Here is an 11,830-nt window from a genome sequence, read left to right as displayed (position 1 = left end):
AATCATCGAATTACTAGATTAATACATTGTTTTTTGTATTTATTAGCATAAATACTTTTTAATATATTGAATTAAATGCATACATGAATGCATAGACCTTTTAATTTATAATTAATTTAAAAAACATTTGAAAAACTTGGATATTTATTTTTTTATTAAAAAATTATCTTATCCACAGAAAAACATGAATACAATAACTAGTGTGTGTGTCATGGCAAAGGTTACCTTTCAAGATAGTTTCATTAATTTCATCATGAGGTTTAGGTTTAGGTACATTATCAAATTAATCCCAAAAGTTTCATTAATTTCATCATGAGGTTTAGGTTTAGGTACATTATCAAATTTTGATTTGAAAATTAAAGAATTAATCCAATAACCTGTTTTTCACATCTGTTTTCGAATCGAATCTCGCAAAAATACTCCCATTTCATGCCATGCGTTGTCTTTACGAAGGGATAGAGTGTTGAAAATGACTAACTTTTGAATGCAATTTGATTGATCCAAATTAATGATTTATCAACTAACCTATATTAATTAACATTCAGACCACCCCACGGCTACTCCTTGAAGACAGTTTATTTGCTAATTAATTAATTAGTATAATATTTACCTGATTTGATGGCAGGATATATGTTTAAACAATAATTAACTCCCACATGTCTAGCATTAATTATCTTCCTGTCAAAGAATTCGTGCTTGCACGCCATTAGTCTAAAATTAAACTACCATTAATTACATGTTGGACATCGGGGTGTTAGCTTCGAAGGCGACATTGATTTTTTTGTTTTTTTTATATATGTAGGAATAATTTAATATCAAGTAAATACAAAATTTTACTTAATTTACACATTATCTTCCCTTGGTGTGGCTTTACCATGATTTGCCCTAAATTTCAACGTGGCCCAGCATTTCCAGCCTAGAGTTTATTCAACATCCACCAAATTACTAATTATTTGATTCAGAAGTGACATCCCTTTTAATTATACAGCCATGAGGTTCACATTTCTTGGATCATTGGATGCTCTATGTATGGTCAAAATCATGGCAGCGTGGGACAAGGTACAGAAATAATAAAAACAAAAATGTCTTTGATTGAAAAAATATTGATGTAAATATAAAATAAATCTATTTTTATAATAATTTTTTATATTTTTAAAATAAAAATTACAAAGAAATTATCTTGAGTGAGAGGCTACATAGAGCTTCTAATTAAATCTAGGAATATATTGAGCCCTTCGTAAAGACATCGCACGGCACGAAATGGCCAATTAGTGGGAATGATGTCTCTTAAAGGAGAAAGAACTAGTTGTCTTCCATGGTGACTTATTTGGTTTGAAATCAATCAATTATGATCTCAGCCATATTCTTCGTACATGAAAGAAACCATGACAACACTCCTTCTTTTATATTATTCAGTTTAATTTTTTATCTCGATTTTTCACCTCTAAGATATAAAAAATAAATCTATTTAGTGCTTTGTAATGTTGTTCAATTTTAACAATTTCAAATCAACTAGTTAAAGTGGCTTTAATTCATCCTAGCATTTCGAGGAAAAACTGTTTATTTATCAAGAAGCCTAATTATAAATCTTATATAGCAAAACTTTTCTTTTTTTGGATTTTTAATTTAATTTGGTAATAAAAAGTAATTTTTCTAATCTAACACAAGTAAATATCTGATTTAAGAGATGGACTAATCCTTTAATAAAATATGAATAATTATCATATCTAAAAAAACATTTAACTATATATTTAAAATTATAATAGCGTTTTGTTTTAAAAAATTGGTTTAAGAAATGACTATATATTTAAAATTATAATAGCATTTATGGTTACGGTTTTGTTTTAAAAAATTGGTTTAAGAAAAATATTCTAATTGTGGTTATTAAAAAAATTATATTCAGCTAAAATTGTTATTAAATATATTCTTGGATGCAAAATAAATAAAAAGCAACTCTCCATAAATAAAAACATATTATTTCAACTTTATAAAACTATCTTGTGAAATAAGTATGTGCTCAGCTTAGTATAAAAAATAAAAAAGTATTTAATTAACTAAATAATTTTTTTATAATTAAATAAAAAATAAAAGCTATCACAACACTAAATAATATCTAAATCTTTATATACAAAATCTAGTGCAAAATTATCACCTAATTGTAATATATAAAAAAACAACAAAATAACTTTACTCTTATTGATTCATTTCCCAATAATTTTACCCCCGCTAGTATACTCACCACAGAGAAATTTAAAGTTTAAATATGATACTCATAAAATATAATAAAATAATATATATATTTCTTCAAGATTAACATATTGATTAAAAAAATTAAAAAATTAAAAAACACAATGAAACCGCACCGCACACGACAAACAGTGCAGCACCAGCAAGCAGGACCATCTAGCACATAACTACAAAGTAATTAAGGCTGTTTTGACTAACTATTTAATCAACCTAAAGCACAAATCACGAAGGAGTAATTTGACTGGTGGGCCCTAGCAATGGGCCCCCGTGCCCTCCATGGGAATCGCCAGATGGGATATAAACAAATAATAAAGAAACAAATCAAATAATTACAAAGATTTTGTAGCCTTAAACATGTTTGAGACACGAGAGACAGGCCATCGATAAAACTCATAAGCTTTTTAATCTAAAGTTCAAGCAGAATTATACCAACCACTAATTAATATTATTCACACTTATTAATCATGTTTAGAGAGCAATTTGGGACCCTTAACCAGACGTGGGTCTGACTCAGCTCAAGTACATCGAGCGCATGCACATCTGGAACACACCTGTGCTGGACAAAAACAGAGACACGTGACAGATTTTGGGTCATGAAATTGTATGGGACTTTTCTTTTTTCTTTTAATTTTTTAACATATTAAAACTATTAGAAAATATTAATTTAATATTTTTATGCCAAAATTTTTTTTAATTTTTTTTTAAAATAAATTGTAATGCAAAACTAAACAAACAAACAAATATAGATTTATATACAGTCACAACGTTATTGAGGTGAGGGGATAAGCTTCGGTCTCACTATTGCTGTAAAAAGCTTTTGTTGATGACAATATTGTCCAGAGTCGCTGACGGCTATTTAAAATGGATTATTTATGATAATTAAATTCGATTATAATATCTAATTTAAATTTAATTTATAAATAAATTGAATCCACATAAAATAAAATTCATTTTTTTTTAAATATTATCCTTGTCATTCTTATCTTATTTTTTCAAAGATATTTAAGAAATAGATGGATAGAAGAGTATTCTGATGAACTAATTTTAAAATTAGTTTTTTTTTTTAATATTTGATTTGCCTTTTTATTATTTTTAAAGTTTTATATTTGAGATCATTTGAATGGTCTCAAATGTAAAACTTTATTAAAAACTCTAAATTAAATCAAAATAAGCTGACAAGGAAAGATGAAACTAGAAGAAACACAAGGCAACAGCTAGATACACGTGAGGTCACAATAGATTGTCGCATGCAAAGGTGTTTTGAAGGTTGCTTTCTTGCTTGGCAATCAGCCTATGGCGTTGTGGGATAGCAAAAAGGGGTCTTTGCTCAACTTTTCTCGTCTAGTTTTCTCGGCATGTGCCCCACTCCTTTTGTCCTAAAGCTATTTGAGTCCTTCTTTCTTTCTTTCTTCTTTGAAGATTTGTGATCAGTTATACTGCAAGGTCTCATCAACATTCTTCAATGTGAATTTAGATGCCAAGTGATTCTCTCTGCACCACCAAAATCATTGACACAGGACCTTTTATGGGATTCGATTCTACCTTCATCAAGGCTCGAGTTGTGGATTATATGGGTTAATCCGGATTAGTCCAAGTTCTTGTTTTTAAGTCCGAAACTGAGCCTGTTTAGGTTGGCGGCAAATATTTCGACTGACTTGTTAACCAGGCCAAGTCATATATCAATGTATTAAATAACTTGATATTTAGAAAAGAAAGATGCTGCAACCAAGTAAACGAATAGTGAACCTTTTACCAGCAGATGCCCACATAAAAAGACTAAAGTTCTTGGGTGGATGTTCTTTCTTGAAGTATCATATCAGCCCTAAAAAGATTTTCTACACCTAAACCAACGCACATGATTTGTGAATTTCCGCCAGGTTAATTTCCTGGGATTGATACTTTTTAGACAGCATATGATTCTGCTCCAACCAGGCCCCATCTCTTGGGGGGGTCCAACGTAGATTACATTTCATAAGGATCAAACATGACAAGTAATGATCTCAAATCTTCTTTTTTTTTTCATGAATCACATGGTTTGGTACCACATGCTTGTCTATCAACTGGGGTTTCATAAAATCATGAAGAAAATAATTTATGTTGTAATCAGTTGGCTGGATTTGGAAAGAGTTAAAGAGTAGAATTTCAAGGGATTAAACTAGATTTTTTATTAAATTTAATCATGGATTCAAAGTCAACCTTTCATTACGTTAAGAAACTCATTGAAGTACATAAAAAAAGGCTAAAGAACAACTGTAATCAAACCTTGCCTAACCCAAATAATTACACAAGAAATGATGACTTGAGCTAGGTTTCTTGTTGGATTGTTTAAGATGTTTGATTTGATTGAACAATCTCCTGACTCGATCAAAACCTTATCACGTGTTCAAACACCTATGAATGATTTGAAATTGATAGATTATAAATGAAGAAAAACAAAATCAAAATATGATTTTTTTTAGAATTTGATCAACTTTTTAAAAGGTAGGAGGAAAAAGCTAGGTGACTGGCTAAATGTCAGAAGGCCATTAGACAACATAAATCTTGGGGGGAAGAATTCATTAGGGTACTTAAATACACTGAACTTAAGATGGGAATAATTTCCATCTAAAAAGAGTAGAATATCTATATAAGATTTATTGGTTGGTTGACAGAGTTTATAGTTCTCCTAGAGGAGTAATTATTATATTAGAAACGAATAGCCTCACTTATGATACAAGCATCTTCAGAAGTTGCAGCTCTAGTCTCAGCTATGCTACCACGTCAAATGCCAAAATGAATTATTCAAACAGACACCTCCTCCTTGCAGACACAGCAATCCTTCAAGAGAAAGAAAAGGAGAGGTCAGGTATAACTTTACAAAGGCACAGAGGAATAACTTTGAGAAGATTACATTTAGTAACTGCTAAGCAGAAATCAACATGTCAAGGCAAGAATTACCTTGTGATCTTCAAGCCATTTTTTTATGCAATCCTCGTGATATTGGTGTGCACAGGGCAATGTGATCAAGCGATCCCCCCTCTTGTACTCCATTTTGCAGATAACACATCTAGATGCAGACATGAGGAAGAATTAAAGAGGAGAATAGCATAATCACAATTGAGAAGCTAGTTTTAGAAAGGTTACAGGTATCAGCGGCCAGGCACTATCGACAGCATAGCCATGGTTTTTTATTTGCAGATGCATGTGTGTCTATGTGCCCATGCTTATCACTAGCAGATAAAGGTTGTGCTGAATTGAACTTATAATTGAAGTTTATAGTTAGCTTACTCTGTATCTCCTCCTGATTTGCCTTTGCTGCTTGATGGACTGTACTTGTGAAGAGGCAACCTAGAGAATGCTTGCTGTGACACACCTTGGCTCACACTGCCCAAGGATTCTTGGAATCGATTTGTTTCCTACACAAAATAAAAGAAATCTCAAAGTTATGTCCATTTTATAAAGATGGCAGCAAGAACTTGAAAGTCAGATGATAAGAACAAGACAAATGCCAACAATTCTTGAACATCAACACATATGGAAGACCGACCGCTTTGATTTTCATTGCATTTGAAGCCACAAATTCAAATTTTTAACTGATGTTTCAAAAGAATACAGAGTTTACACAGAATGGAACAAGACAATTCATGCAATCATTTAAATATTCTCACATGTGCATCATATATTTCTTTAATAGGCTGAGCCAAAATATTATCACTGGTTTTTTGAAAGCCTACCTCATATGACATATTATCCAGATCAACTTCAGGTCCAGCCTGTGTTTGAACGTTTGACACCTGATTGGAAAAGTAAGAAAATAGAAAAACTTAACTCACTAGAACATGCAGAACTCGAAGAAAAATAGAAGAACAAAAAGAAAAGCGTAACGGGTTCATAATCTTACCCGGGCAGTTCCTCCACGATTACCCTCCCATGCAGGATCTGTAGAGTTTCACTATTTTGGTCATATAAATAAGGATAAACCTAAATAACAGAGGTAAATGTAAATGTTGGAAATCAATTCAATACCCTTTAAAAATGCCTCCTCTGAAGAAAATTACAGAGAACAGATCAATGCATTTTAGTCCCCACAATAATTTAGAGACTGGAAAAACCACTGGGAGTAGTCCAGTTGTTCAGGTTGGGTCTAGCCATTTAGGTGACTCAAGTTCAAATCGTTCCATTGCCAACTAAAGAAAAATGGAGAAACTGTATGGCAGGGAAAAAATGAACATGTTTATTCAACTGAAACCTTTAGAACTTCTACTCTAGCAATTTCATTTCAATAATCAGTTGAATTCATCACCAGGCCAACTAAGAAGTGTATACAAATAATAGTTTGAAATATTGAAACTTCTGTCGACCAATTGCATGTCTGGGGTGAAGAATATAACAACATTGGACAAAGTCATATGCTATTCATAAGGAAAAAATCAGGAAGTGAACAAGCTTTGCATTTTAAGATCAAGGATACTCTAAAAAGGTTTCAACTTTAAACTCAATGAGATATGAGAATGCTAGATGGCTCATTCAATTGGCATGCTTTTCCCAACAAATTATGCTGAAACTTTGGAGCTAGGTAATAACAGTGGAGGGTTTTTAAGCCATTCAAAGAGAGCCAGAGAGACAAACATGAAGCCACTACAAGTTCCTACAAGGCCTATCTTTTATGCTGTGTAGTTACAAAGGAATGTTGTGATACCACGAACTGATGCTAGTTATGATTTGCAGGTTCCAGATATTGCAAGTCCAAGCCCTTGGCCAGCATGTAATTCAGGTCCATCTACAGTTATTTTCTATTTGTAGAGTTTTGATTTTTTATTTGAGCCTAAGAAGGTGTGTCCAGGACTGAAATTATTTGGATATCAATAGCCGACTTATTTTGGTAGATTTTAAAACTTGCTGCATGAGAAATGTGAGTCTTTAGCAATCACACTATTGAGTCACACCCCATCTAGCACTTGCCAAGAGTTATCCACGAAGCTTCATCAATCACCAAACACAATTCAATTAAAGGTCTAAATTTTTTACCAGTTTGACTTTCAAAGTCCATCATATAAGGAAACACTCCCCAAACTATCCTCCATCTCCTGCAATTCTCTAGATAAAGCTTCATCATCTTCCAAATATGAATTATAACTCCCATGCCATGATTGTCCCAATCATTGCCCCTGAGAACTGGCCTCAGTTACTGCTTTTATACATTGATAGAAGGCTCTAGTTATGTTAATTTTATCGGTTCATATTTATTAATACAGAAAAAAGTCAAATATATTCTTAAGAGGCACCATCAATAGAACAGATTTCCTAAAGGGATTTCAAGTCACAACTTCTAAACATTGCTGTTGAGGATGCTGGATGGCTGACTGCCACAGCTTTTCCCTTTTTATGTATTATATTAGGCTTTGGACATGGTACTTATAGTGAGGGTTTTTCTATTTCATTCAAAGGGGTCCACAATAAATTGACATGGATGCTATAAAAAATCTTATGAAGGTCCAACTCAACTCAATGCTAAAAAGCAAGAACATTTACTGTTGCTTATTATGATGTGCAGTGACAGTGGAATGCTCCAATAGCACAAGGCATCAAGAGAACTGTTTCCATAATTCAAAAAATGTTCCATATAATCACCTTTCTTAAATAATAGTACCCTAAAATTTTGTATCCTATTCAATCTTCTGTTAAACCAGACAAGTACAGCCAGTAAAATAGCGTAGTGTTGAGAGGTCTGCTCTTGAAGATGTCTAGACCACAAAATTTAGTTGGCCAATATGCTAGCCTACCCAGATTATTTGAAAGGTATGAACTTTTCTCATGAAAGTCTCTTTTTAATCTTATTCAACTCAGCCTGAACAGAATATGGAAAAAAAGTCTGGTTCTAATTTTATAATATTTGTTTTGGTTATCTTGAAGTGAGAGGCATCTGTATGCTCCAAAATAAAATCATTGACATTCCTAGTAGTCCACTAAATACTGCAGATTTTAAAATATCAGCGCAAACTTTTCATCATGCAGAGTATAGAGTTAGGAACAAACTCTAGCACTTGCCAATAGTTGGCCATCAAAGGTAAGCAACTACTAAATAAAGATTAAAAGTAAAGATAATGGTTTTTACTAGTTGCTCTTCCCGAGTGTCCGCCATCTATGGACATATTCTGTATTTTCCTAGTCATAAATTCATCTTCATATGCTTCATACTGGGAGTATCTTCCCTGCAACATATTTAGCCAAAGAAGGGAAACCTTAAATTTACGATCATCAAGAACACAATTTTCTACATAATTAAGCAAAAAGAAATGCTGAAATAAAAATTTGAAGTACATAGTGCAGAAAAGAGTCTGTAATTCGGTCAGCATCACCAAAGAAACAATTATAAAGTCTAGATTCTAGTGTATCCCAAGAATTTGAATTTGAATCATTTCTAGATGGGTTTCCCTTCATGACTACCACACAACAGATTGGAAGCAATACTATTTAACTCCGAAAATTGAAGATCCCTTCTCTTACTTTACCTTTCACATCTAACTTCTCCTTGAACTTATATAGACGTGAAATTCATTACTCTCATGAAAAAACCATTTATTATTATTAACAACACATTAACAAGAATCATTTGTGATCAAATCAACACTATATCGCACCAAAATACCCTCTTAATTCTCACTTTCATTACTAAAAGTACTAGTCTTTCTCCAAAGTTCACTACGAAAGTTCAATACTTTACAATCTTACCAGGTTATGCCAAAGCTCATAATGAAATAAATTAATGGTTAATAATAAATCATAAATTAATTATCTTAGACATGTAAAACAAAAAAATCTTTACCTGAATCAAACCCATAAAGCATGAAGATGTTCATGGATAGATATAATTACTGAGTTTTAAAGCATACAATAAATACACCACATGTGCTCATGATTGAAATACTACAGATTATAAGCATGGAAAACAAAAATAAATATCACTAAATCATGATCATAAACATCAACATCAAATCTTTTCTACATTTTGTAACTTAAAAATCTTGAAAATCTGAAATGAAAAAATGGGTTCTTGAATTGAGCATTCAAGACAAAACTCATTAAAAGTTAAAGAAAATGATGGGTTTGGTTCTTTACCTTCTCTTAACAAGTTGAGCAGATATCTGCTTCTCCTCATCATCATAGACTTGGGTTTGGCATTGAGAGCTCGAAACATAACTGGGTTTCTTTGAAGAAGAGTTGATATTACTTCTTAAGGAGAAATATCAATTTAGTCCTAGATCTATATAGTCATTCTCAATTGTATCCAAATTCGATAAATTTTATCAATTAGATCTCCAAAGTTTTCTATATATTTCTCAACCGTATCCTTTTTTCAATTTCCGTCTATCATTTTATGCACTAAAATGGCATTGATTTAAGGAAATTTTGATAGAAAAGTTGATGAACATTAACATTTTTGGTGTAATGTGCATATTTATGTACTAAAAGGACATTATTTTGAAGAAATTTTGACACAAAAGTTGATGAATACTAGCAGAAAGATTTAATTGAGAATTTCTTCGAAACATTTAAGACCTTGTTGATAAAGTTATAGGTTTGCGATTCAATTGAAAATGAATATATAAATTGGGAAGTATATTTTTGGGTTTTGTTAACATCCTCTTAGTTTCGTACTTCAATGCAATGATCTCATAATGGTTCATGTTTCTTAAGGTAAACATGATGGCAGTTGAGCCCTGAGTGTGGCAGGAAGATGGTTAAGCTTCGGAATGGTAAGCTTCTGAGTAAGAGTAATCACTCAGGATTCCATCCATCTAGCCAGCAATAGATTCAGAGGCAATATTTTGCAGTTGATTGGTAAATCCAAGAAAAGTTCTCTTCTATGCCTGGCAGAAGTAGAATAGAATCCTTCTCAAGTCCCCTAATCGTTCATCCACCGAATCTTTTCCTTGGGAAACTTCATGGCAATTACTACTCTGACAGACATGCAATTTTAGAACCAGAATGCACTTTGCACATAACATTTGAAATTTAAAGCACCCACATTCCTTTCTTTCTAGAAATCACAAGCATTTCTAGAGTTCAAAAAGGGTCATGTCACCACACATGTTCGGTTTAGTTTCACAGGTCATGTTCTGAGCAATTAGAACATTGATGTTTGGTTACATATCATACGAGGCTTTAAGCTATCTCTCAATTGATCAAATGGTAGCATGAATCATCAAATAATGATTTGCTCAATCACCTCCCACTTGCCTCTTCCAAGAGTCCTCCACAATTAGCTCATCAACTCCCCAATCTTCATAACTGGTAATTCCACAGGATGTGTCAAGGAACAACAAGAAACTAGAATGAACAGTAAACAAAATCAAAGGAGAAACATGCTGTACATTCCCCTCCTTCCAGGGGTGAAATCAATTTGCTAAAGGATAAATTTAAGCAAATAATCTCACCTTCCATCAGGCAGGTAGCGGCGGATGGTGAAAGGTATTTTTCGTTCACGAAGCTCCTTCATAGCAATCTAATTAAATGAAAAATCCAAAATATCAAATTATTAAACTATGAAAGACAGGATAATCTATGACCAGTCGTCCTATAGTAAATTGTTCCTGCTCCAAAAACTTATTACCCAGATTCTCAGCAAACCCACATGTATTATAGTGAGAAAAAGCTCTATTGTTATGCATCACTCTGTTATGAAACATGCCAATGAAAAATTAAATGGTGAGTCAAACAATTGCCATCCAACAAAAAAGCCCAAATGCATTCTTATCAACTCAAACTTACCCTCAGATGGCAAAAGTGTTCAGAAAATAGTTTTGTGGATCACATGTACACTTATTATGACATATATACAAATGCTATGTAGCACAAATTGCAAAATACATCAACTGTAGTGCCTTTTTTAACCCAAAAATGATATATAGTTGCAAAAATCTGTACACATACAGGTGTAAGCACCAGAAAATTCTGTTCCCATGCAAACCATATCATACATTGCAAGTAGCACACCAATAGCATCAGCATTATTCATCTCTATAAAAGCAATCATCTAATAATCCAACATAAATCGCAGCAAAATAATCTTACCTCAAGTGGGTCAGTCTCACCCTCCAACTCAACCATCACAGGAGCATTCATGCTGCAGAGCCAAAGAAGAAATTAGCAACATAAACTCAATTGGATCAACCCAATTCCACAGTGACAAGGTTTGCTTGGGAAAAAATGAATAGACCTGATCTGAAGTGCACGGGTACCCAAAATTCTGGCACGCTCATATTTTGTCATAAATTTCGATGTTTTACGAGGCCGCTCCACTGGTGCCTGTTCCTCTTTATCTTCAGTTTCAATTGGTTCACCTGTGTCATCTTCATTGTTAATGTTCTCGGCATCTTCATCAGCTCCTTCCTGTCCAAACATTTCACCATATTTTAAATAAAACAAGATAGATGCTTCAGTTACAGAAAGCTAATCACAATATCAACTACTTACTTCAATCTCAGGTTCTGGCGGCTCATCCTCATATCTGCAACAACAATTTAGAAAACCCTACACGTGTTATTTGAACACCAGATGAAAGGGGGGGGGGGGGGGGGCCCAAAAAAAAAGAAAATTAACA

General features: G+C 32.9%; 2 protein-coding genes across 4 annotated transcripts in view; both read right to left on the bottom strand.

The window, feature by feature from the left end:
• Nucleotides 1–4,698: 4,698 nt before the first annotated feature.
• Nucleotides 4,699–9,609, bottom strand: LOC105137531 (E3 ubiquitin ligase BIG BROTHER). 3 transcript variants are annotated; one of them, XM_011043305.1, is made up of 7 exons: nucleotides 9,346–9,609; nucleotides 8,342–8,438; nucleotides 6,128–6,165; nucleotides 5,961–6,020; nucleotides 5,515–5,642; nucleotides 5,185–5,293; nucleotides 4,699–5,064 (listed from the first exon to the last, which is right to left on the bottom strand). In XM_011043305.1, exons 2-7 carry the CDS (start codon nucleotides 8,397–8,399, stop codon nucleotides 5,029–5,031), a joined length of 429 nt encoding a protein of 142 aa, XP_011041607.1. In that variant the 5' UTR covers nucleotides 8,400–8,438; nucleotides 9,346–9,609; the 3' UTR covers nucleotides 4,699–5,028. The 3 variants fall into 3 exon arrangements, with proteins under 3 accessions (XP_011041607.1, XP_011041606.1, XP_011041608.1); XM_011043304.1 differs by lacking the exon at nucleotides 9,346–9,609 and adding an exon at nucleotides 9,053–9,145; XM_011043306.1 differs by lacking the exons at nucleotides 5,961–6,020; nucleotides 9,346–9,609 and adding an exon at nucleotides 9,053–9,150.
• A 596-nt stretch (nucleotides 9,610–10,205) lies between these two features.
• Nucleotides 10,206–11,830, bottom strand: part of LOC105137529 (DNA-directed RNA polymerases II, IV and V subunit 6A-like) — a 2,559-nt gene continuing 934 nt past the window's right edge. The window contains exons 2-6 of the mRNA XM_011043303.1: nucleotides 11,704–11,737; nucleotides 11,447–11,619; nucleotides 11,302–11,353; nucleotides 10,665–10,732; nucleotides 10,206–10,518 (exon numbers count right to left, since the gene is read on the bottom strand). Coding sequence (XP_011041605.1) covers nucleotides 10,449–10,518; nucleotides 10,665–10,732; nucleotides 11,302–11,353; nucleotides 11,447–11,619; nucleotides 11,704–11,737 — 397 coding nt within the window. The 3' untranslated portion in view covers nucleotides 10,206–10,448. The remainder of the gene's footprint in view (nucleotides 10,519–10,664; nucleotides 10,733–11,301; nucleotides 11,354–11,446; nucleotides 11,620–11,703; nucleotides 11,738–11,830) is intronic.

The sequence above is a fragment of the Populus euphratica genome, unplaced genomic scaffold (genome assembly GCF_000495115.2).
Source record: "Populus euphratica unplaced genomic scaffold, PopEup_1.0 scaffold149.1, whole genome shotgun sequence".
Taxonomy (NCBI): domain Eukaryota; kingdom Viridiplantae; phylum Streptophyta; class Magnoliopsida; order Malpighiales; family Salicaceae; genus Populus; species Populus euphratica.
The sequence above is the reverse complement of the archived record's forward strand: the minus strand, read 5'-3'. Positions and strand labels throughout refer to the sequence as shown.